Below are 27,431 nucleotides of genomic sequence, written 5' to 3'. Positions count from 1 at the left end.
GCTTGTGCTCTTGATTATTATGCCACAGTCTCCACAGAACCACTGCCAAAGGAAGACCAGATTTAAATCCTACAGCAAATCTATCTGGAAGATAATCTACCAAGTATTAAATTTCAAAAAAAAAACACCTAAAATGACTTTGAAGTTTAAAGTCTGCAATTGAGACTAGTACTGTTTTAATTACCTGTGTTCTGGATAATTTAACTCCTGGGTTTACTCAAGGCCCAACAAACCCCTTCTCCTCCAGGCATAGCTGAGTTTCCCAGCTGCAGACCACACGCTTCGCCCTTTACCATAGCCTCATGAAACTCATGGCATTTTGCTACACATTGGATCAGGCAAAAAATGCCGATAATATTCCATCCTCCATCTCTATAAACTGGGAGGAATATCATTTGTAAAAGTAAAACTGCTCAGACTGTATGACTATCCTGGCTGTTTCTGATTCAAATAGGAAGCACGTTAAATAAGCTTAATGAAATAATAGCAATTTGTACATTGATTGCTTTGGGATACAGACTCTTAAAGGGATATTCACCAATCAGGAGCACTGCAGAGGAGAATCTTAAACTGAGTGAGGAGTTGGCTTTCCATCCTATTTTCAAGGAATTATTGAATCTCAAAGGAGACCCCTTCAATAAAGCATAAGTAATTCTTTGAACCCCCATGTGTCTGTCAGTTTGTTGTATTGTGGGGGCTTGCGTGTTGCTGTGATACTGGAAGCTATGCTACCGGTATTCAGATACCAGCAGGGTCACCCATGGAGGGAAGGTTTCAGCTGAGCTTCCAGACTAAGACAGACTAGGAAGAAGGACCCGACAGTCTACTTCTGAAAAGTATTAGCCAGTGAAAACCTTATGAATAGCAACGGAACACTGTCTGATATAGTGCTGGAAGATGAGCCCCGCCCCAGGTTGTAAGGCACTCAAAACATGACTGAAGAAGAGCTGCCTCCTCAAAGTAAAGTTGACCTTAATGATGTGGATGGAGTAAAGCTTCCAGGACCTTCATTTGCTGATACGGCATGACTCAAAATGAGAAGAAACAGCTGTAAGCATCTATTAATAATTGGAACCTGGAATGTACAAATATGAATCTAGGAAAATTAGAAATCGTCAAAAATGAAATGGAACTCATAAACATCGATATCCTAGGCATTACTGGTCTGAAATGGACTGGTATTGGCCATTTTGAATCAGACAATCATATAGTCTACTATGCTGGGAGTGACAACTTGAGGAGGAATGGTGTTGCATTCATCATCAAAAACAACATTTCAAGATCTATCCTGAAGTACAATGCTGCCAGTGATAGAAGAATATCCATACACCTCCAAGGAAGACCAGTTAATACGACTATTATTCGAATATATGCACCAACCACTAGGGCCAAAGATGAAGAAATAGAAGATTTTTATCAGTTGCTGCAGTCTGTAATTGATCAAACATATAATCAAGATGCACTGATAATTACTGGTGATTGGAATGCAAAAGTTGGAAACAAAGAAGAAGGATCAGTAGTTGGAAAATATGGCCTTAGTGACAGAAACAATCCCAGAGATCGAACGGTAGAATTTTGCAAGACCAACGATTTCTTCATTGCAAATACCCTGTTTCACCAACATAAACAGGGACTATACACATGGACCTCGCCAGATGGAATGCACAGAAATCAAATTGACTACGTCTGTGGAAAGAGATGATGGAAAACCTCAACATCATCAGTCAGAACACGTTCGGGGCCGACTGTGGAACAGACCATCAATTGCTCACATGCAAGTTCAAGCTGAAAGCGAAGAAAATCAGAGCAAGTCCACGAGAGCCAAAATATGACCTTGAGTATATCCCACCTGAATTTAGAGACCATCTGAAGAATAGATTTGACGCCTTGAACACTGGTGACCGAAGACCGGACGAGTTGTGGAATGACATCAAGGACATCATCCATGAAGAAAGCAAGAGGTCACTGAAGAGACAGCAAAGAAAGAAAAGACCAAGATGGATGTTGGAGGAGACTCTGAAACGTGCTCTAGAACGTCAAGCAGCTAAAGCAAAAGGAAGAATTGATGAAGTAAAAGAACTGAACAGATGATTTCAAAGGGAGTCTCAAGAAGACAAAGTATTATAATGACATGTGCAAAGGGCTGGAGATAGAAAACCAAAAGGGAAGAACACACTCCGTGTTTCTCAAGCTGAAAGGACTGAGTTAAAAATTCAAGCTTTGAGTTGCAATAGTGAAGGATTCTATGGGGAAAATATTAAACAACACAGGAAGCATCAAAAGAAGATGGAAGGAATACACAGAGTCATTATACCAAAAAGAATTAGTCGATGTTCAAACGTTTCAAGAGATGGCATATGATCAGGAACTGATGGTACTGAAGGAAGAAGTCCAAGCTGCTCTGAAGGCATTGGTGAAAAACAAGGCTCCAGGAAGTGATAGAATATCAATTGAGATGTTTCAACAAACGGATGCAGTGCTGGAGGTGCTCACTTGTCTATGCCAAGAAATATGGAAGACAGCTTCCTGACCAACTGACTGGAAGAGATCCATATTTATGCCTATTCCCAAGAAAGGTGATCCAACCAAATGTGGAAATTATAGAACAATATCATTAATATCACACAAGCAAAATTTCGCTGAAGATCATTCAAAAACGGCTGTAGCAGTATATCGACAGGGACCTGCCAGAAATTCAGGCCTGTTTCAGAAGAGGATGTGGAACCTGAGATATCATTGCTGATGTCAGATGGATCCTGGCTGAAAGCAGAGAACACCAGAAGGATGTTTACCTGTTTTACTGACTACACAAAGGCATTCGACTGTGTGGATCATAACAAATTATGGATAATATTGCGAAGAATGGGAATTCCAGAACACTTAATTGTGCTCATGAGGAACCTTTACATAGATCAAGAGGCAGTTGTTCGGACAGAACAAGGGGATACTGAGTGGTTTAAAGTCAGGAAAGGAGTGTGCCAGGGTTGTATTCTTTCACCATACCTATTCAATCTGTATGCTGAGCAAATAATACAAGATGCTGGACTATATGAAGAAGAACTGGGCATCGGGATTGGAGGCAGACTCATTAACAACCTGCATTATGGAGATGACACAACCTTGCTTGCTGAAAGTGAAGAGGACTTGAAGCACTTACTAATGAAGATCAAAGACCACAGCCTTCAGTATGGATTACACCTCAACATAAAGAAAACAAAAATCCTCACAACCGGACCAATGAGCAACATCATGATAAATGGAGAAAAGATTGAAGTTGTCAAGGATTTCATTTTACTTGGATCCATAATCAACAGCCATGGAAGCAGCAGTCAAGAAATCAAAAGATGCATTGCATTGGGCAAATCTGCTGCGAAGGACCTCTTTAAAGTGTTGAAGAGCAAAGATGTCACCTTGAAGACAAAGGTGCGCCTGACCCAAGCCATGGTGTTTTCAAGTGCATCATACGCATGTGAAAGCTGGACAACGAATAAGGAAGACCGAAGAAGAATTGATGCCTTTGAATTGTGGTGTTGGTGAAGAATATTGAATATACTATGGACTGTCAGAAGAACGAATAAATCTGTCTTGGAAGAAGTACAGAGTGCTCCGTAGAAGCAAGGATGGCGAGACTGCGTCTTACATACTTGGCACATGTTGTCAGGGGAGATCAGTTTCTGTAAAGGGACATGATGCTTGGCAAAGAACAGAGTCAGCGGAAAAGAGAAAGACCCTCAACGAGGTGGATTGGCACAGTGGCTGCAACAATGGGCTCAAGCATATCAACGATTTTAAGGATGGCACAGGACCGGGCAGTGTTTCGTTCTGTTGTGCATAGGGTCGCTATGAGTCGGAACCGACTCAATGGCACCTAACAACAACTAACAATTCTTTGAAACCAAGTAGATTCCAGAAAGAATGCCTTTCCTAGGATAAGTGGCATGCTGAAAATTTGCTGTGGGTTGCAGGAATTTAACTCAGAATGAAAGAAGTTCACCAACAGAATTTCACATTGAAAACGTACTACAGACTTAACATTTTTGAAGCCTTATTCACTGTCTGCTGGCCAATGCTACCACACAACCACTTCTGGAATGGACATAAGGCACGCTGTGTGCAGAATGCCTTGGCTTCATTTAGGAGAAAGGGTAGATTTAAAAGCAGATAAAATCTTCCTGTGGCCAACAGTTCTGAAAACAGATGTCCCCAGTCCACACCCAAGAAAGAAACATGCCTTTCTTGTTTATATTCTTTAGACCTAGAAAGCCCTCTGGCCACAAGCTTTCCAGAACTCAGATTCCAACAAGATAAACCTTAGTTCTTTGCAAGCTGAGCCTTTGTAACAGCACACACTAGAGGTAGAGTTATTTCAGGGTCTACTTACGCATGCAGTCTCCTCCATACCAGCCCCCTCGGCATTCTGCACAGTAGATCCCCTTCACGTAGAAGTCATCCAGAGTGCCCCCCCATGAGCCGTTTCGGCAGGTCTTGCAGTTTTCAAAGATGGTACAACCTAAAACATTTGCAAAAAGTGGGGTATTAGAATACACAGTTCCAAGTTCTGATCAACTACATGATAAAGCACATCAAATTCCAGTACATCTTGTGGCCCATAAATGGTTCGCAGTGAGTCACTGTGCCTTCCAAAGGCCACCCTCTCACACATGACAATTGCCACTTTAACTTCCTATCCACTGTGCCACTGAGGAAGCGAGTCAACTTAGAATCTGCCCTAAAAGGCCCTGCCAACTCCCTTTCTTGGCACAATCACCATCAAGAACCCTAGGTGCAAGCCACAAAAACCAGCCTTATGGTTAAGATGAATAAGACTATGTTAAAATGATATTAGATAGCTCACAGAATTTGCAGAAGAGCCGAAAGGCCAAGTTCATAGCTACACGGCCTAGAACACACAAAGCCGCATAACAAAATTGGTCCAACGAAGGTGCCATTGCTGTTGTCATCAAACACCAGACACTTCTGGAAGTCACCATCCACACTCCTTCCACCCATCCCTCCCAGACCATGACTCTGCTGTAGCCATGGTCACCACCAGAGAGAAAACTGCCTTCTATCATAATGATAGAAAAACAAACTAAAACTATACTGAGATACCATTCCTTGTCTATGAGATTGGCCAAAATCCAAAATGTTGACACACATTCTCTTGTAAAGCTTTGGGAAAACAAGTACCGCTGGTGTAAATGCAAAATGTACGGAGAAGAATGTGACAGTGGTTGGCAAAATTACACATGCCTCTCCCTTTGACCCAGGAATCTCTCTTCTAGGAATCTACCCCAAAGATACACTGCAAAAATACTAACTGACATATATCTGAGGTTATTCACTGTAGTATTCACTATAACCAAACCAAACCCAGTGCCTTTGTGTCAATTCCGACTCATAGCGACCCTATCGGACAGAGTTAGAACTGCCCCACAGAGTTGCCAAGGAGTGCCTGTTGGATTTGAACTGCCGACCCTTTGGTTAGCAGCCATAGCACTTAACAACTACACCAGCAGGGTTTCCGTATTCACTATAGTATTGCTTAAAATAGCAAAAGGCTGGAAACAATCCAAATGTTCATCAACTATGGTAATCGACATGATAGAGTCACATGCAACTGTGAAAAGAAATGAAGAAAACAGCTATATACTGACCTGGAATGATCTCCTACATATATTATTAACAGGAAAAAGCAAGGCAGTTAATAGAGTTTATGGTATGCTATCTTTTGTGCAAGAAGGGGGAAGAAATATGAATATATATGTATGTTTGCTTATATTTTAGAATACAGAAGACAAACCAATAAGCCTATGTGGTAAAGCATGTGGCCTAGTACCACAGAGAAAGAAATTACAAGTGACTTTAAAACACAGTATTTTGACTGTACCATACCTAGTGTGATATATTCTAAGGTCAAAAATAACCACAAAGAAACCATAACTTCGTTTAGTGGTCTTATTGTTAGTACTAACGGTGGTATTGTTATTTTGCACAATTATATCATGGTATAATATCAAACTATAGCATAAAGCAAATAAGTAATTAGGTTATTAGGAAACAGAATTTTCAGCATGAGATAAATGAAATACAAATATAAAGTCAAAGAAGTGAATAATTTTGTAATAGTGCATTTGAACTTGACTATCACTATGAACTTATTACTTTATTTTTTAACAAATAGATATCATAGTCACACCTACTAAAACAAAAAAACTAGTAATAATGATAGTCCAATAGCCAGGAAAATGTTTAGTGCCCAGATTGTGGGTCAAACCAAGGTTCCTTAGAGAAATCGCTGATTCCAGATATGGGGCAGTACCTGTACAAGAGGAGTCTGAAATGTCTCGTCATGTGAGAAATCAAGGAAGCATAAACAGAATAGTGTGGTCATGTCACAATGACACAGAAACTGTTCTAAGATGGGACAATGTGTATGTTAAAATGAATAATGACTGCAGTGAATTAAAGCACATAAATAAAAACTCATGGTTCATAATGACACACACACCAAAATCTCTTTGATCACCACTGGTGGTTCCTGGGGCATCAACTCACTATTCCGAAAATTAGTTTTAAAAAATGCCTTTAGCCTACATTTCTTAACCAAACAGTTGATGTGGGACAATTATTCACTACTTAGATCCATTGACCATTGCTGGCATCACTCAAGCGGGGACCACAGATGTTGCGTGCCTCTTGTGTGATGCAATAGGAAACACCTGGCACGACTGATGAAGTTTTCTTGCCTATCAAATAGCCCCCATGTCATTTCATAAAGCCAAAGCTCCCCCACACCCCAACTATAGCCTCTAAAATTTCTAGGCTCTTGAAAATAATTGAAAATCATTTAAAGGCTTCCATACCACAGCAAAGCATCCCTAGTCAATAGCCCCTGACTTAGCTCTCAACATTTCCTGGAAAAGCTTGGGAGAATTACTCAATTGTTTCCCTACCAACCACACTCACCCGTCAGGGAATTTGGGCTGTGGGTTTCTTTTCTAAAATTAAATGTGTAAGTTACACCAAGGACGCTCCTCTTTTAAAGCTCAGCATTATTTTCTTCCAAGAAGAGAGATGGCTTGAGGTGTCATTTGTATACTTGAGCTCCAATTTCTTTCCTTTTCTAAAGCTTTCCATGAAAGAAAGAAGGTTTCTGGCTGTAATGTGTTTTTAAAAGAGGGGGGAATACAGAAATGACAAAAATTCCCAAAGTAAACTTGTGACATCCATTGAGCCTAATGAAAGTGTATTTGAAAACCTCTGTCTTCCTTTTGACCTGGCCTAGAAAAGAAAAGGCTTCCCTGGGAAAGTCAGAAATGTAAGGCAGAAAATGTAAAGGCATCAAGAAGTTTAATGAGCTGCTAATCTTTTTTTAATCACATTGGAGGCATCTTCTCTAATACAAGGATCAGTGTCCACACTAGCCTCCACCCAAACAGACACTTCAAGGAGGTTATCAGATCTGCAATTGTTAAGAAAAAGTAATCATTATCCTCTCTATAGCAATTTTTTTTTTTTTTATAGCAATGGCTGGGGGGTGGGGGGAGGGATTCAAACTCATGTAAAGACAAAGGAAAGGGCAAGATACCTGAGGAGACCTCATCTCATTCAAAGACATTCTCATATTACTGGGACCGCCTCCCAAATGTCCAACCCAGAAACCAGAGCATCATTCTTGCCTCCTGTTCTTCCCTTCCCTCTCCTTCCACACCCAACCAATCCCAAAGTCTTGGTCATTCTGCTTCACTTTAATAGCTTGCAAATCTCTCGCCCTCTCTCTGTCTTCATTGAGGTCCCCATCATTCCTCTCCTGCTTCTAGTCTTGCCTCTCTTTCAATCCTTTCTCCATACTGCAGCCAAAGAGGAAATCTGCTTTTACTGATTTACTAAAATATCTTCACTTGTATTAAAATAACTTCAGAATACAGCCCAATCTTCAGAGCATAGCTTATAAAACCCTTTAGGATCTGGCCCCTGTTGTCTTCTTCAGACTCCTCTCTCTTACTCACTTCTGTCTGTCTGTCTGTCTCTCTCTCATCACATACACACATACACACAAATTTCTCAGCCAGACTGAGCTACTTGGAATTCTCTAAACTCCATGCTTTCTCTTGCCACAGGGCCCTGGCACATGCCATCCCCTCTGGCTTAACCTTACTACTAGATCTCCTTCACACCATACAGTTTGCTGCCCCTATCTTCAGCACACACATCACCTCCTCCAATAAGTCTCTCCTGACTTTGCCTCCACGTACCTCCATCCCCACCCATGCTCCCATGGTACCGTGTGCCTCTCTTGGCACTTACCATGCTGTATCATAACTGCTGGTTCACTTCTCTACCTCCCCCACCAGGCGGTAAGCACTGGAAATGCAGGGAGTGTGTCTTTTTTTATCACTGTATTCCCAGTACCTGATGTGGTTCATAGCAGCTGTTCCATCTATATTTGTTAAATGAATAAGTGGATAAATCACAGCTTTACAAGTTTAACACTGAAAAGAGTACCAATGCCTCAAATTCCTTTGCCTATAGTTAGCATGGAAACCCTGGTGGTGTAGAGGTTAAGAGCTTGGCTGTTAAACAAAAACGTCAGCAGTTCGGATCCACCAGGCGCTCCTTAGAAACTCTAAGGGGGAGTTCTACTCTGTCCTATAGGTCGCTATGAGTTGGAATTGACTCAAAAGCAATAGGGGGTATTTTTTATAGTTAGAACAAGCTAAACTGTGTCACTTTTAATAATCATGGCGCCACAGCCCCTGATGGCTGCCTGCCAGAATTCAGGCGTTTAGCCACCTGAGCTGAGCCTGTGTTCCCTTCATTACCTCTGACAACACGAGGGCAACCCGAGGTCTCCCTTTTCACACTCACCTGGGTGAATCAGGCAGGAGTCACACTCATTCTCCTCGTTCCGGCAGCAGGGGATGGTATACCCCACAACTTCCTTTTTCCCAGGGCAGATACACTCAATCTGATCATATTCACAACATTCACGGCACATGATATTCCATTCGGCCCCAGGGCAGGCTTCGTTAATGACTGTGTACTCTGAAAGGGAAAACCAGCAGGTGAGGACCTAGCTCCTGACAGAAATGGTAACGCCTATATGTCACAGAAGCCCTGGTAGCATAGTGGTTAAAAGCATGGCTGCTAGCCAAAAAGTCGGCAGTTCAAATCATCAGCCAGTCCTTGGAAACCCTACGGGGCAGTTCTACTCTGTCCTACAAGGTCACTACGAGTCAGAGTCCGCTCAATGGCACCTAATAACAACATGCGTCATAGATGTTGTCCTGCTAAGACGCAACCTTGGGTTACAACAAATGTGTTGCTCTGCCTGAATAATAGAGAAAATCCATATGAATTCTTTCTAAGTTAGATCTCCAAAGTGAGGCGGGCCTACCTTCAAAGGGTGCTCAAAACAACCCTTTCCACTATAGATAGAAAACATTAGAACCGCTATTCAATTTCATTTTTTAACCTTAAAAATAAGGAAAGAAATCATTCATTACTAATATGTAATCTAAGTGGAGAGTGACAATAGAACAATTATATAATTTATAAACAAGTATACATCTCTTAGTGGTCTGAACTGGATTGGATATTGCCCTCCCAAAATTCATGTCTACCTGGAACCTCAGAATGTGTTCGTATTTAGAAATAGGGTCTTTGCAGATGGAATTAGTTAAGATGAGGTCATACTGGATCAGGGTGGCCCCTAAATTCAATTGGCTGGTGTCCTTTAAAGAAGAGGAGAGATAGAGACTCAGAGGAGACACAGAGAGAGAGAACACCATGTGACGATAGAGATTGGAATGATGCTGCTACAAGCCAAGGAATGCCAAGGAGTGCCAGAAACCACCAGAAGCTAGAAAGAGTCAAGGAAAGATTCTTCTCTAGAGCCTTCTGAGGGAGCATGGCCCTATAACACCTTAAGTTTGGACTTCTGGCTTCCCGAACTGTGAGCCAATAAAGATCTGTTGTTTTAAACCACCCAATGTGGGGTATTTGTTACAGCAGCCCTAGGAAGCTAATACAGAGCCCATGCTCATTTCTATTTTTATCAGGGTGCACCAGGTCACTGCTTACAGCTACACAGGCTGTGCACTGCACAACTCCAGGGAGAGGGCATTCAACTGTACAACTGTACATTACAGTCTTGACATGTGGGCCAGGCAAAAGGTTGGGAGACCACTCTCTCACTGGGCCATTAGCTGCAAGGCTAATTGCCAAACAGAAACTATATCATTTCCTCCAAACTTGGCTCCTTGATTTTACAACACGCCTTTCTCGTGGTTATCTTCAAAGCTAAAACCAAGAGAAAAGACAAAAAGTACCTTAATTAGTATGTTTGGGGGAATTTCAGTGTTTTACCAGGGTGAACTCATTAGCAGAGCTTCATTCAGTCCTCAATACAACCAACAGTTCTTTCCCATGAGAAAAAAAGTATTCCTTTCTGGGTAGGATTTTTTTTCTTTCCCTTTTTTTTTTTTTAAATAAACTTTAAGTAAATGAAAAAGAAAAAACCATCTGGCAAGATCTGTAAGAGGAATCAGTCTGAGGCTTCACAGAGGAACCTAGGCTAAGAAACAGACCTTCTGGCCTTGGTTGGCTCTTCCTTGTTCCCACTCTTCATTTCTAAAAATTTTGTACAAAGGGGATAATTGAGGTAGAAAAGGTCAGGTATTTGAGGAAGACTGCAAACTGGAGGTCCCAATGAAGCTTTCCCTAGAAACCTCAGGCAGGAATTCCCAACATGCTTTGTAGGCTCATGTAAACCTACTCTAGCATTCGTGGTGGCTTCCAAAGTCTTCAATTTCATATTTTAATTTGATATTTTCCGCACCAAATCTGGAGATTTGACATAGGGTTAACCAGTTGCCATTGAATCAATTCCAACTCAGACCCCATGTGTGTCAGAGTAGAACTGACCTCCATAGGTTTTCAATGGCTGATTTTTCAGAAGTAGATCACTAGGATTTTCTTCCAAAGTGCCTCTGGGTGGGCTCAAATCTCCAATCTTTCTGTTAGCAGACTAGCTTGTTAACCTTTTGCACAACCCAAGGACACAGGGTTGACCACTGTTAATTTGCCAAGTGAAGACATTTAAAGAAACTATCCCCATGGACTCTCAGTCTCAGGGCAAAAGAACATTCTAACCCACTGAGCCCATTCCCGTCGAGTTCATTCCAATAATAGTGACCCTATAGGACAGAGTAGAACTGCCCCACAGGGTTTTCAAGGCTATAAATCTTTATGGAAGCAGACTCCCACTTCTTTCTCCCACAGAGCAGCTGGTCGGTTCCAACCACTCACCCTTCAGTTTGCAGCTGAGCATTTTAACCACTATACCACCAGGGCTCCTTCAAGAACATTCTAGTATAACAGAAAGGAGCCACTTGCACAATAAGGGATAGTTCCTTAAGTTGAATAGATTTCGTTTTATGAAAAATTTACTTGTTTTTTTTCCTCATTTTTTCCACAAACATTGGTGGAGAAGCAAGGTCCTCCAAAGGGCATTTGGGTACCATTGGCACAGTTCATATGATACCGTCACTGAGGTTTTGCCTCCCACTACTCTGTGAGCCCCTCACATGCAAACACTAGGACTGACTTAGCTGAGCTTGCCATCATTTCTGATGTTCCCTGGATGAACAGAGTTCTCTGTTTTCACTTACTGGCTTACTGTTTGTCTCCCTTGTGCCACCATAAGCTAGTAGGAACCACATCTAACTTGTTCACAGCTCCTAGGACAGGATCTGGCATACAAGAAGCACTTGATAAACATTTGCCAAATGAATACAGCCTCAACTCTATAGCTACTCTCCCTTCACTAGTCAAAAGTCTCCATCCAGCAGGTCCAGTGCAGAGGCCAAGCTAGGAGAACTGGCTTTGGCCCATAATTTGCTGAGGTCAGAGAGCCCATTCCCTCCCTCAGTGAAGTTTCTGGGACTGTTGGTCCAGGTTACCTGCCTTGGGCCTACATGATCAGGCCCAGCTCGCGCCTCATCCAGCCCCATGTTCTCTCTCAGCCTCTGAACAGCAGAAATGTCTATGGAGTATGGTACTTACGTCTCGCCCCACCCCCTTACTCACCCTAAGCCAATTACTACATCCTTGTAGACTTTGTAAGAAATTATAAAGACTAGTAACTCCTGGGGAGCATTGACAAGGTAAAACTTATTTGCAGCATTTATAAGACTTTGTACTTAATCAATGAATGAATGATTAAATCCCCAGAACTTTTGCACAAATAGACTGGAGGCAGGGAAAGGCAGTGTAGAATGTTGTTGTTGGGTGTTAATTTAGACACACAGTAAGTCCACATCCCATAGGGTTTTCTAGGCTGTAATCTTTGACTCAATGGCAATGGGTTTGGTTTTTTGGTTTGGGTAATGTTTACACGGGGCCTGGGTGGCAAAGTGGCTAAGAGTTTGACAGCTAACCAAAAGGTCAGCATTTTGAATCCACCAGCTGCCCCTTGGAAACCCTATGGGGCAGTTTTACTCTGTCCTGTATGGTTGCTATGAGTCAGAATCAACTCAGTGGCAATGGTTTGGTTTTGGTTTTAATCTTTACAAGAACAGATCACCAGGTCTTTCCTTCGTGGAATGACTAGGTGGGTTCAAACCACCAACCTATCAGTTAGTAGCTGAGCACTTAATGGTTGTGCCACCAGGGCTCCTAAAGACTTTGTACTTAAATGTGGAAAGTCAAGTAAGGTTTGCTCAGCTCCAGAAGTGGCAAAACTAAGAACAGTTCCAGCCTGTTTCCCTCTGAGCAGCAGGGCTTATTTACCTCCTGCCCAGTCCTGGAATTTCTGCAGGCCTCCCTTTTACCCAGAAATTACCAAAACCAAAAACTCTTTGCAGTCAAGTAGATTCCAATTCATAGCAAACCTACAGGACAGAGCAGAACTGCCCCATAGGGTTTCCTAGGCTGTAATCTTTACAAAAGCAGACTGCCCCACCTTTCTGCCACAGAGTGGATGGTGAGTTCGAACTGCCACCTTTCGGCTGGCAGCCATGCGCTTAACCACTGCACCATCAAGGCTCCTTATCCAGGAATTAGTTCTCTAAAAAATTTTCATTTGCCTTTCTCTTTGTGTCAATAAGCAAGCCCACTTCTGCCCTCCTTAGCCCATTATATTAACTTTCTAGGTAGGTTGAGAGGTGTGTTCACTATGTCATAGGCGTGAGCATAGCATCATCTTAGCTGAAGAAAATGATCCAGAGAAGTCTATTTACATTGTGTCTGCTAAGCCAGGCAGCCAGCTCCTTTTCAAGGACTCTGTGTATAGTAGACAGAACAATGGTCCCCCAAAGGTATCCACATCCTAATCCCCCAGAAACTGTGTATGTGTTACCTTACAGGGCAAAAAGAAATTTTCAGATGTGACTAATTTAAGGATCTTGCAAGGGGAAGATGATCCTGGATTATTCAGGTGGGCTCAATGTAATCACAAGGGTCCATGGAGGAAGAAGGCTCGGAGTCAGAAAAGGAGATGTGGCAATGGAAGCAGAGCTTGGAGTGATAATGGAGGTAGTGACAATGGAGGTGGGCCACAAGTAAAGCAATATAGAAGCCTCTAGAAGCCAGGAACAGCAAGGAAATGGATTGTCCCCTTCGGCATCCAGAAAGAACACAGCCCTGGTGACACCTTGACTTCAGCCTCATGAGACTCACTTAATAAGACTACTCTGTCTTGAGAGAAGTATAGCCAGAATGCTTTTTAGAAGTGAGGATGGCAAGATTTCCTCTCACTTACTTTGGACATGTTATCAGGAGGGACCAATCCCTGGAGAAGGACATTATACTTGGTAAAGTAGAGGGTGGGTCAGCAAAAAAGAGGAAGACCATCAACAAGATGGACTGGCATAGTAGCTACTACAATGGGCTCAAACACAGCAATGATTGTGAGGATGGTGCAAGACCAGGTAACATTTCATTCCGTTATACAAAAGGTCACAATGAGTTGGAACCAACTCGATGGCACCTAACCGCAAAAAGACTCATTTCAAACTTCTGACCACCAGAACTGTAAAATAACAATGTGCTGTTTTAAGCCACTAAGCTTATGGTAATTTGTTACAGCAGCAACAGAAAACTAATACATTGTCTTCTCAACAGAAAGGTTAACCCACAGCAAATCATTTAACTACTGTGTGCCTCGGTTTTCCCACCAAGAGCAGTGCCAAGAATGTGAGTGAATTAATTCATTCTTTCATTTCATAAATATTTGTTGAGTGCCAGCTACGTCACAGGCAGGTGGCTGGGTGCTACAATACAATGGAGAGGAAAATGGACACCATCCCTGCCCTCACAGAGCTCACAGCTTAGATGAGGAGCAGACGTTAATCATAGGACCAACCACGCAAATATAAAATCACAAGCAATGATAAGGAAATTTTGGATGCCATGAGGATGAATGAATAGCCATGAAGGAATATTAGCACTGAATCTATGGATCTCACAAGGTTAACCCACCAGCTACCACTGAGTGGATTCCAGCTCATGGCAACCCCCTATGTGTCAGAGTAGAAATACGCCCCATAGGGTTTTCAATGGCTGGTTTTTTTGAAGTAGACCATCAGGGCTTTCTTCCGAGGTGTCTCTGGATGGACTCCAATCTTTTGGTTGGCAGCCGAGCTCATTAATCGTTTGCACCGCGCAGAGACTCCTCATGTGATTAAAACCAAAAACTCATTGCCATGGAGTCAATCTCAACTCACAGCAACCCCATAGGACAGAGTAGAACTGTCCCACAGGGTTTCTAAAGCTGTGATCTTTACGGAAGCAGACTGCCACAGCTTTTCCCACAGAGTGGGCTGGTGGGTTCAAACTGCAGACCTTTCAGTTAGCAGTCGAGTGCTTTCACCACCTCATCCCCAGGGCTCCCCTCACATGGTCAAAAAAATAATAAAACCAAACCGTTGGTGTTGAGTTGATTCCAACTCACAGCAACCCTAAACCAAAAAAACCAAACCTGCTGCCATGGAGTCAATTCCAACTCATAGCAACCCTACAGGACCTAGTACAACTGCCCCATACAGTTTCCAAGGAGCAGCCGGTGGATTCGAACTGCTGACCTTTCGGTTAGCAGCTGTAGCTCTTAACCACTACACCACCAGGGTTTCCTTTGCAACCCTAAAAAAAAAAATAGGAAAGTGTAAATAAAATCACAGAAAGTACTTTGCAAAGATAAGCCCACTCCCCAGGAATACAGAGTTGATGGTTGGAGGCAATGGTTTTCATGGTTTTATGACTTGGCCCCTTCCCCTTTGGTCTGGCAAGTTCACCATCCGTCTTTCTCCTCCAGCTTGAGCAGAGACAGGAAAGTACCCTCAAAGTTTAAATGTAAGAAATAGATAACTGAAATATGCTGATAAGAAATATTTAAAGTTCACCAGCAGAAGAGATTAAAAACACAGTAAGCAGACGAGAGCAAACTCACGGACTTTTTTTTCCCTCCCTTTATTAGAAGTCTCCTATTATTATTGTGGAGCTGTCTATCTCACTTTTCAATGCTGATAGAGTTTGTTTTATGTATCTTGCAACCGTGTCATTGGGTGCATAAATATTTAATATGGTTATATCTTCTTGGTATATTGTCACTTTAATTATTATGTAGTGTCCTTAACCTTTAGGATGGACTAAACTTTAAAGTCTATTTTGTCTGAAATTAATATTGCCACTCCTGCTCTTTTTTGATTGTTGTTTGCTTGGTATATTTTTTTCCATCCTTTGAGTTTTAGTTTGTTTGTGTCTCTAAGTCTAAGGTGTGTCTCTTGCAGGCAGCATATAGACGGATCTTGTTTTTTAATCTATTCTGCCACTCTCTGTCTCTTTATTGGTACATTTAGTTCATTTACATTCAGGGTAATTATGGATTAAAACAAAAAAAACAATTATGGATAGGTATGAATTTAGTGCTATCATTTTGATGTCTTTTTTTGTGTGTTGTTGACAGTTTCTTTTTCCCACTTAATTTTATGTGCTGAGTAGATTATATATTGTCCTTTCCTCATATTTGTTTTTGTTGATTTTGTTTCTGCTGAGCCTCTATTTTTTTCTTGTATTTTATTTTGATGTGTAGGATAGTTCGTCTCCTTTGTGGTTACCTTATTATTTACCCCTATTTTTCTAAATTTAAACCTAACTTTTATTTCTTTGTATCACCTTATCTTCCTCTCATATGGAAGATCTATGACTGCATTTCTTAGTCCCTCCTTATTGTTTTAATGTTGTCTTCTTTTACGTAATAACATTGCTGTTGCCTTGTTTTGAGCATTTTTTTAATCTTGATTTATTTTTTTGGTTTCCCTGTCTGGATTGACTTCTGACTGCTCTGCCCAGTGTTCTAGTCTTGTGTTGATACCTGATATTATTGATTTTCTAACCAAAGAACTCCCTTTAGTATTTCTTGTAGTTTTGGTTTGGTTTTTACAAATTCCCTAAACTTCTGTTTATCTGGAAATGTCTTAATTTCACCTTCATATTTGAGAGACAGTTTTGCTGGATATATGATTCTTGGCTGACAATTTCTTTCCTTCAATTTTTTATATAAGTCATCCCATTGCCTCCTTGCCTGCATGGTTTCTGCCGAGCAGTCCGAGCTTATTCTTATTGGCTCTCCTTTGTAGGTGACTTTTCACTTATCCCTGCTGCTCTTAAAATTCTCTCTTTGGCAAGTTTGATTATAATATGTCTTGGTGACTTTCTTTTAACATCTACCTTATATGGAGTTTGATGAGTATCTTGGATAGATATCTTCTCATCTTTCACAATATCAGGGAAGTTTTCTGCCCACAAATCTTTGACAATTCTCTCTGTATTTTCTGTTATCCCTCTCTGTTCTGGTACTCCAATCACTCGTAGGTTATTTCTCTTGATAGACGCCCACATGATTCTTAAGGCTTCTTTGTTTTAATTCTTTTATCTGATTTTTCTTCAAATATGTTAGTGCCAAGTGCTTTATCTTCAAGTTCAGAAACTCTGCCTTCTACTTGCTCAAATCTGCTTCTCTGACTTTCTATTGAGTTGTCTACATCTGTCATTTTATTGTTAATCTTCTGAATTTCTGATTGCTGTCTGTCTATGGATTTTTCCAGCTTATTAAATTTTTCATTATGTTCCCGAATAATCTTTTTAATTTCTTCAATTGCTTTATCTGTGTGTTCCTTGGCTTGTTCTGTGTATTGCCTCATTTCCTTCCTGATATCTTGAAGGGTTCTGTAGATAAATCTTTTGTATTCTGGCTCTGGAAATTCCAGGAAGGCACTTTCATCTAGAAGATCTCTGGATTCTTTGTTTTGAGAGCTTGTTGAGGCGATCATGGTCTGTTTCTTTATGTGACTTGATATTGACTGTTATCTCTGAGCCATCTATAAGTTTTTGTATTAGTTTATGTTTGCTTACTGTGTCATAGCTTCTTGCTTTGTTTTGTTTCAATATGCCCAAATGGGTTACTTGAGTGAGCTAGCTTGATTATTTTTGCCTTTGGAGCTCTGACATCCTGTCCCCAGATGGCTAGAGCTGTTATCAGGTATATCAGTCTAGGAGTCCATTCACTTTCCTTGTATGAATTCAGCTCAGGTGTCCAGGTAGCTGACCATCAAGTGTGTGGAGGCTCTGTCCTACAGCCTTAGAGGGGCAGGGGTGATTGGTGTAGGTACCAGTATCTGGTTGTAACAGGGGGTCACTCTCTGAACAAGGCAGTGAGCTGAGAATCATCCCCCATGTGTCTCTGAGGAAAGTGTGTCCCTGTTCCCTAGAGTGTACAGGTGGGTGGGTTCTGCAGACGGACCATGTGCACCCAATGTTTTTGGTTGTAAGGACTGGGAGATGCCGCTTATCCTTCGACCACTGTCGCAGGTGGCTGGGTGACCTGAGTGGAGCTACCAGTCCTTAGGCCTCTGATGTGGGTAGGTGAGGACCCTGTTTAATAGACAAAGCAATGTCAAACATCAAACACCCACCTCTCTGCCACACAGCTGAAATGGTTGGAGTCTGCCAACAAGGGCCTAGTCTCCTGAAATAGGCCCACACAGGTCCATGCAGAGGGAAAAGATACTCAAAGTCCACGGACCGTTTATGCCTGGACAGGAGCCGCTTCTGTCCTGAGCTCCCAGGTTAGTGGAGCTGGCAAATTATCTTTCCCCCCAAACTGTAAATTTATTCATTCTCCAAGGCTGGGAGGATGGCTCTAAGCACTCAACAGGGCCTATCTCAGGCCCAGGGAATTCAGCCACTGAAGCTGGCTTGGGGGGGTGGGGCGTGGTAAAATATACGCAAGTACTTAGCTTTTGCCAAGAGCGCTGTTCTTCTTGTGTTCCGGAGGTGTGAGTAGGCTATGTGGCTGGCTGCTTCTCTCTGAGGAAACTGCAACCGAACACTAGTACCAGTCCGCCACTGCCGCTCCAGGAATGGTTCCTGAGGGCTCCCCACAATTCAGGTCCAGTAACTTCTCTCCACTTCTGAACTGTCTCTTCCTCCCCCTGCCCCTCTGTTCATTTTCCAGGCTTGCCTTTGATGTTCAGGGCTCCTAGCTTGTCATAAATATATTCATTTCACTTGTTTTTTCAGGTCTTTGTTGTGAAGAAGGCTCGCCGGAAGCATCTGTCTATTCCACCATCTTGGCTCTGCTCCCTCCCTTTATTAGAAATACATTTGGGGAAAGGGCACATGGTCATCTGGCTTCAGCTGAACAAATTTCAGAGAATTTCAATATGGCACTAAGGGCTGGTTCCAGAAACTAGGATTAGAGAAACATCAACAGCAATAGAAAGTTCTGAATTTTTCATATAAGTATGTTAAGGTACTTTAGCATTTCATTAGCTAAAGTACTTTTATATTCTTCATGTAATTTAATCTTGAAAATGATTCAGTCAGGTAGGCAATACATTTTCTTTTAGGTTAAAATCATCTAGTTTGACCCCTTCACTTAACCAGTGAGGAAAGAGCTCAGGAGGGAAGAGTTGGTTCTGTCTGTTGAAACAAAGAGAAATGCCAAAGTTTTTTTAGGGAATTGATTCTGGGGGGAAAGGGAAGTCTACAGAATCCCAGGGCTGGGCAGGAAGTGAGCAAGCTGGACAACTTCCAGCTTTGCCAGCTTGTGGAGTCGAGGAAACTTTACTTTGCCTTTCACATTTAAAAATGTTTTACAAAAGCAATAATGCTGGCCAACTGGCACAGAGTAAACTTCATATCTTTGGTGACCAAGTGAATAAGTGAGTGAATGTATGAAAGTTGGCTGGCAGTGGTGTCATCGTCATCATTATTTTGCATAGGTCCTCACTAGCTTGAGAGTGCTTTAAGGCCAATCTACTTCCACTGCCGACAAGATAGAGAAATAATCCCTCAAACATCAGAGGCTTAACTATGCAGAGTGTCAAGAGAAGCACTTATGTCCCCTAAGCATAACCTCAATGAAAAAGTGCCATGTTTTCAAGACTCTTATTCTGAGGAAATAGGCTACGATGGTGGTTATGGTCAATCTGAAGAGACTCTGAGGGCAAACTGCATGAAAACAATGGTCAGCCTGTTCCATACCTGATCAAAACATCAGCTGTCAGACTAAAGGCCCAGGCAAAGACCACCCCAGAAGGTGGCAAAGAAAGGCATTTTTATGATGTGCTCTCTCCTCCCTGACGTTAGAACTTTCATGTCCACAAAGAGCCCCATGGCCCTCCCATCTGACCCATATTTAATTAAAATTTATACTGAGTTTTTTACTGTCTTGCCATTTTATAAACCATCAGAGACCAGAGGGAGAAAAAAAAAGGAGACATGGATCAGAGAAAGATGGAATTAGGCAGCTTGGGCTCCTCACTCATCCCCACTCATTCGCCCACCTCCTAGTGTGCTGTCTGAGCTCCCCACAGTGATGTCTACCCAGCACCCAGCACTGCTGACAGCTGGAGGGTCTGACCGCCGGCTCTGGGGGCTGATGACAGACAGGCAAAGTCCAGGCAGCAATGACGGGACTGAATCAGGACTGATGGAATGCTCAACGAGGCCCTTGTGACTCCATATCTCCTCCTGAGCCTTTGAATCTTGACATGTCTGAGAGCCGTCCTGTGATCAAGTGACCCTCAGTCCCAGTGAGTTACCAACCTCAGTGACCTCTATCTTTCCTTTCTCACAGCCTCTCTCTTTAATGAGATAATGATGGCTAGAGAGTTAAGGACTTCATCACCCCCCTGTGGTATCAGAAGTGAGAAAACTCAATGGATCCCCTGGGAACCTGGTTTTAAGGATTGTGTATATTTTGGGGGAGTGAAAAGGGCCAAAAACCGAACCCACTGCTGTCAGATCAATTCCAACTCACAGCGACCCTATAGGACAGAGTAAAACAGTCCTGTCGGGTTTCCAATGTGTGGCTGGTGGGTTCAGACACTGATCTTTTGGTTAGCAGCCAAGCCCTTAGCCATTGCACCAAGGGGTAGAGGGCAAAAATCAGTATGTCACTTCCTTCCTTCCTCATCCTGACCAATAGCACATTGTCCCATGCTGTGACTCCATTAAGGCTGCTCTGCTTCCTGGCCACCAATACAAACTAAGAGCCATCTGAGCCCTTGGCACATACCAGCTCATTTAATTCTCACAACCATACCAGCTCATTTAATCCTCACAACCACCCTTCAAAGCAGGTATTATTTTTTTCTTTTAGCAAACAAGGAAACTAAGGAACAGATAAATTGCCCCAGTAACAGAGCTCTCAGGTAAAAGAAGAAAGATCAGAAACCAGCTCTTTTTGAAGGCTTGTTCTTCCCAATATGCAACACTGACTCTCAGGAGCTCACACCTGGCACTTTACAGGCTAAGAAAAGGAGTGCAGCCACTGGAGAAGTAGACATACTTGAGAATCAGATTGCCCAAATTTGAATCCTGGCTCCACCAGTTAACATGTGACCTGGAGTGAGTCACTGAACTTCTCTGTGCCTTAGTTTCTTCATTATGAAATGTGGGTCATTATGGTACTTCATGGTTGTAATAAGGGTTAAAAAACACAGTGCCGTCGAGTTGATTCCGACTCATAGCGACCCTATAGGACAGAGTAGAACTGCCCCATAGAGTTTCCAAGGAGCGCCTGGCAGTTTCAAACTCCCAACCCTTTGGTTAGCAGTCATAGCACTTAACCATTACACCACCAGGTTTTCCTATGAGGGATACAAGAGCTAATGAAAGTAAAGTGGCTTACAGAGCACTTAGACGTCCGGTGTTACTACTATCTTTATGTTCAAGATAAGCAATTAGGTTCCAGGTCATATCAACAGTCCCCCCAGAACAGGGCTCTCTGCTTCTAATAGTGGCACCAAAGGCAAGTTTAGGGAAGACATTGTGGTACTCTGAAATCACTGCAAAACGTTGAGTAACAGTCTGTTTCAGATAATAATAACAACAAACACTTTTGCCGCCCTTTCTGCATGCAAGACCCTGTTTTAGGTTCTTCACCTATGCTAACTCCTTTAATTCTCACAGCGATCCATAATATAGGTGCAATGAATGTGCTCATTTTACAGACGAGGGGGCTTAGGTAGAGAGAGGTTAAATAATATGCCCAAGATCATACAAGTAGTAAGCAGCAGAGACAGAATTCAAACCCAGTCAGTTTGGTTCCAGAGTTAAAGCACTTAGCCATCATGCTTGGTCTGGCTCTCAGATCATTCATGATTCCGAATGGCAACAACAATGACAAACATATATTGAGAGCTTGCTATGAGTCAGGCACAGTACTGAGAGCTTTTCAAGTGTTATTTCATTTAGTCCTCACAATGGCATTTTGATCTCACATTTTATACGTGAAGAAATGGAGGCAAAGAAATGTTAAGTACCTTCATCAAGGTTACACAGTAACCCCAGCTACCGCCAGTGACCACCCTGGCAGGGAACACAAGAGAGAGTTCCAGACAGAGCAGGAGGAAAATGCAGAACTCAAAATTATATAAACAGACCAGACTCTAATGGTCTGACAGAGATTGGAGGAAGCCCCGAGACCATGGCCCCTGGACGCACTGTTAATCCAGAATTGAAACTATTCCCGAAGTCCACTCTTCAGACAAAGATTAGACAGGACTTTAAAACAAAAAATAATCATGTGAGGAATGTGCTTCTTAGTTCAAACAGATACGTGAGATCAAATGGGAAGCTCCTATCCAAAAGCAGGATGAGAAGGCAGGAAGGGACAGAAACTGGTTGAAAGGACAGGGAAACTGGGAGAGGGGAGAAGGAAGGAAGAGTGTACTGTCACATCATGGGGATTGCAACTGTCACAAAAAATGTGTTTAAATTTTTGAATGAGAAATTAACTTGAGCTATAAACTTTCACCTAAAGCATAATAAAATTTTTTTTTTCTAAAAATGGCAAAAAAAAAAAAAAAAAGTTACACAGAAAGTGGCAGTTAGGACTCAGTTTTTGCGTGTGTCAAAGCCTATGTTCTCATCTCCTACACTCCCCAGACCACCAGCATTAAAACCACCTACCATGCTGATTCCTGGGCTTCAATCCAGACCTATTCCCTCAGGCTCCATTGGGCTGAGGTCCAAGTCTCTGCCTTCCAAACAAACATGCTCCTTTGAGAATCGCAGCCCTATGCTATGCTGCTTTCACTACCTCTAGGGGAATGTGTTAACAAAGATCCACCCTTCCTCCATCCCATGTACAGCTGTACTCTGTATTGGTTCTTGTTTCCCACTTGTCTAAAGATCAAGGATAATAACCCTGATTTCTTACTGGTCTTGAAAGGAACTCTGACCGTCTGGAATTCATTCTGGGTCCAGGTTCATGGAACCTCTCTCTTTTTCTTGCTGCTGGAAAACCACAGACAATCACTTTGCCATGGCCTTTCCTCAAAGCCTCAAGAAGATGCAGTGAGAGAGATGGGGTTGTAGTTAGTGCAGTTTAGAAGGCAATGGCATAAAGGGTTTTGGACAAAAAAAAAATGTGTAATTTTCAGGGACTATAATTTTTTTTTTTTTTTATCAGTATACTAAGGAGCCCTGGTGGTGCAAGGGTTAAGCACTCGGCTGCTAATCAAAAGGTTGGTGGTTTGAACCCACCATAGGAGAAAAGACCTGACAATCTGCTCCCATAAGGATTACAGCCTAGGAAACCTTATGGGGAAGGTCTACTGTGCTCTATAGGATTGTTATAAACTGGAATCGACTCAAAGGCACCCAACAACCACCACCACCATTACTCTCTGCAGCATAAAAAGTCATCACATCTTTGGCTAAGATGCAGATGGCTAAGAAAGTGAAGAACATAACTAAGAATGTCTTCTCCCAAAGCCCACACATACACGGCATTGTTAAGATTGTCAAGCAGTTTGCTCATGTTTATATCTAGCATTCTGGGTTCCTCCCCTTGCTTCTAGATTTCCTAGTCTCTTTTTTCTAATTCCCCCTCTTTAGACACCATTAAGTAGGACATACGTCACCTCCTGCTGCTTCACTTTAGAAATAGCAATTCCACATCCTTAGGCGAGGAGAAAAAAACCAAAACTCTAGCATCCTGGAGGAGTCCCCAGTTGCCATTATCCTCCACAGCTGTGATGCTGAAAATCCTTGAAGGACAGCTGCTTCTGGATTATTTCAAATGTTGGGAATATGAGTTGAATAGATCCGTTTTTTATTAGCCTTGGTTACTGAAAAAATAATTTAATAAAATAGTGTGTATAAAAGTATCTGGCAATAAAGCTCAGCAAATACGGCAGTCAAAACATTAGAATTGCTATATTAAAAACAATAAAGCTTAAGCTATGCCCTAAAAATCCCATCTGGATTTCCCCAGATCCAGGGAATCCATAAACTAACCCACCTGCTCCCAGTCTCAAACACTTCAAAACATCCTCTCTGAATCAGAGCACATTAGGACTGCACAGGGGTCTTGGTCTGCCACTGTCCACCTCTTTGTCAAGAGCTTCAAGAGTTAGTGTTACTGTCTTCACATCCAGATTCATTGACTCCAGGCAGAAGGCAGATTCTACCAAAGGCAGCTGGCCAACAACAGATGTCAAGTGTAGAGAAATGTTGAGGGAGGGTGATGCATTTATAATGATATGTCTGATGGGTCCCTAAGCTCTGAGATGGCAGCAGGCTAGCCCTCATTACAGTTATCTCCCCCGGCTCTGCAATTTAGGACAAGACAAAAGGGAACTTCTTTTCACCTGAGGATTCCTGGCTGGCTCCACCCCTGCCTCACAACAGGTGCCAACATCTGTTCTTTAGACTGTAGGCTTTTAAGAGGCCTCAGAGTTTGGGATGCAAAGTCAGTGACCCAGAGTCACCTACTCTGCAAGTCACGGTCTCCTCAGTACCTGCAAGAACCTGCCCCTGATCCTATTTCAAACATGGAGACACTAAAGGATAGCTTATGGAAAGCATTCCGCCTAAGGCTGGAAGATGGGTACATGCTAAAATCAAGGGAAGAAATCAAGTCATAAGAGACTCACATATGGTGAATCATGAAGGGATTTTTTTTCTGACAGAGTCGTAGCTGAACAGGATGGATTGAGGTCAAGGGGATCTCAAGAGGACCATGTAGCTTACATCCTACTCTAGGTGAAAACACCCAATATTTCTACTTCTCAATTCCCTTGTGAAAGTTGTGGTAATGGGAAAAATAGGAGAAGAAAGGAGAGGAGTAGCAGATGACTAATTTCCTGAGTAGTCTCTTTTTCCCAAGCACAATACTAAGCATTTTAAATGGATTATCTCATTTAATACCTGCAATAAATCTATGACATAGACACTATTAACTTCAGCCTACAGATGAGGAGGGGATAAGCTACTTTAGAGAGGTTATGTCGCTTGCCCAAGAAAACTAGCCATGTTTTAAACCATCATACTCTACAGCCCATCCACATACTCATCCGTATGTATACACACACAAACGTATACATTTCCACACTTTTATTCTTCTACGGGCATGCATGTGCAAACTTGAACACATCTATACCAGAATATCTTTAGCAAAGATGAATTCTATAAATATGGTAAATGGGGGCTAAATCTTTACTGAGAAGGTCATGTGTTACCACTTCCAGTGGAATGCCCTTTAAGGGAACAGCTGGTTTTACTCCTCATCCATTGCTGCTGTAGTCATCCAATCTGCAACAAGTCTGGGCAGAGAAAAAAGGCAGAAACCATGTTGCATGACAACAAGAACAATATTTAGCAGACGCAGGAAAAAAAAAAAGGTCCCAGAAACAGCAAAGGGTCAATGAACATCTCAAACTCATGTGCTGTCTCTACTGGATACAGCACCAGTGTAAACAGCCCAGACCACTTCCAGGTTGTGCAAATCAGGGTCACAGTGGCTGAGCTTTACCGGGACTACTGGCAAGCATAAGGGTAAATAACAAGAGATTGGAGGCAAGGAGTGTGTGTGTGGTAGAAGGGGGACGGTAATTAGTGATGACTGGGCCTTGGACTCAGCACCCCTTGAAATTAGAAACCAAACCAAGTCCACTGCCATCCAGTTGACTCCAACTCATGGCGACCCTATAGGACAGAACAGAACCGCTCCATAGCGTTTCCAAGGCTGTAAATCTTTACAGAAGCAGACTGCCACATCTTTCTCCTGCGGAGTGGCTGGTGGGTTCAAACCACCCACCTTTTAGTTAGCAGCCAAGCGCTTAATCACCAGGTGTGCCACCGGGCCCCCAGACATTAGAAATATGTTTGAATATTTACCTTATTTTTGAAGGAGAGACAGCATGGCTGACACCAAGGGCATAATCTAATTGTTATGGATTAAAAAGTGTTATGGATTAAATTGGGTCCCCCCAAAATTTATGTTGAAATCCTAATTCCTGTACCTGTAAATATGACCGTTTAGAAACAGGGGTATGGTGCTGTGGTTTAGCATTCTGCTGCTAACCATAAGGTCTGCAGTTCTATTCTGCCCTATAGGGTAGCTATGAGTTGGAATGACTCATAGGTTTTTTATTATGCTAATGAGGGCATACCAGAGTAGGGTGCATCCTAAACCTAATCACTTCCCAATGGTGTCTTAGAAAAAGAGCAATATAGACCCAGAGACACACACAGGGAAGACAGATGCCACGTGAGGACCCATCTATAAGCAAAGAACACCAAGGATCACCAGCAGCCACCAGAAACTAGGAGAGAGGCCTACAGAAATAATCAATGTGGCTGAGACCCTGATTTGGACTTTTAGCCTCCCAAACGACAAGAAAGTAAATTTCTGTTCTTTAAAGCCACCCACTTGGGTTATTTTTTTGTTATGGTAGCACTAGGAAACTAAGACAGAAGCTAAGTCATGGCTCTTATCACCCCCCAGAACTGCCACGGCACCGTGGGTGCTCCTTAATCAGATTCACACCTCAGTTTGCCCCTTGATCCCAGACCAACCCCGTTGCTTTAAGCAACTTGAATATAGGAAATGAGCTTTCTTGATGAAGCACGCACGTCAGTGCTGGTAAGGATTTTTCTCATGGCAACATGGGCATGCCATCATTTCCCTGGTTCTTTCAATGTCTCTGCAAGTGTTAAGTGATGAGGACATCAGACTTTCTGACTGTACCTCAGCAAAAGTCTGAAGAGAAGCCTATGTTTTTCAGACTTTCAAATTCCCTTCTTACCTTCCCTCTGTAATGGTGAGATAATTGTTAATGTTTTTTTCATTATGGGCGAGAGACTAGGGTTTTCCAAACCATATTCCATGGAACACTAATTTCTATGGATGGTATAAGGTATTATGTGAAAAAAAAAAGTTCTGCGATCAAATAACTCTGTAAAATGCTAATAACAGCTTTATTTCAGGACATTACAGAGTCTACCATATGCTTTGTACATAGTTAATCCCCAGAGCCCCAGACCTATGTCATCATAAATTCCTGTGTTTTCTTTGTTTGTTGCTAAATCTCTCCCGGAATTAGTGTTCCATGAAACCTATTTTTGGAAATGACAGACTGGGCCACAAGCTTTCCCAATAGATTGTGTCTCAAGGAAAAGGATCTTGCCTTATTCATCATTGTATCCCTAGCACCTAGGATCACACCTGGCACCTGGTAGGTGCTTGATAAAGTTTGCTGGAGGGATTCATGAATATGAGCATGGTGACGTATGTGGGATTCCCGTGATTTCCAGGGTAAAGACTATTTATGACAAAGCCTGATGTTAGAAATGTCTCTTGCTGTGACCTTTGGAGTCTCTATTGTATAGAAGAGCGAATCCACTGGGTCCATTATTGCTGAACATTTTTGTTTATTGCAGTTTATGCCTCATTCCCGGAAAGGCTTGAGAAGCTCACTCATCCTGTTATATCAGTGGGTTGGCCAGGGGGGCCAGGCTTGCACAGAAGGGAGGCTGAACACCCATTTGGAAGCAGGCATGTCCCCCAGTGGGAGGAAGGAAGTCAGAGAAAGAAGACCTACAATAAAGATTTTTTACTATCCAGCGAAGAC

At 42.3% G+C, this 27,431-nt stretch overlaps 1 protein-coding gene across 1 annotated transcript in view; it reads right to left on the bottom strand.

The window, feature by feature from the left end:
* PAMR1 (peptidase domain containing associated with muscle regeneration 1) overlaps positions 1–27,431 on the bottom strand; it is a 94,887-nt gene that overhangs the window by 60,246 nt on the left and 7,210 nt on the right. Inside the window, exons 2-3 of the mRNA XM_003412280.4 lie at positions 8,872–9,048; positions 4,382–4,510 (exon numbers count right to left, since the gene is read on the bottom strand). Coding sequence (XP_003412328.1) covers positions 4,382–4,510; positions 8,872–9,048 — 306 coding nt within the window. The remainder of the gene's footprint in view (positions 1–4,381; positions 4,511–8,871; positions 9,049–27,431) is intronic.

Source organism: Loxodonta africana, chromosome 7, assembly GCF_030014295.1.
Source record: "Loxodonta africana isolate mLoxAfr1 chromosome 7, mLoxAfr1.hap2, whole genome shotgun sequence".
Classification (NCBI taxonomy): domain Eukaryota; kingdom Metazoa; phylum Chordata; class Mammalia; order Proboscidea; family Elephantidae; genus Loxodonta; species Loxodonta africana.
This window is presented reverse-complemented; position numbering and strand designations above follow the sequence as displayed.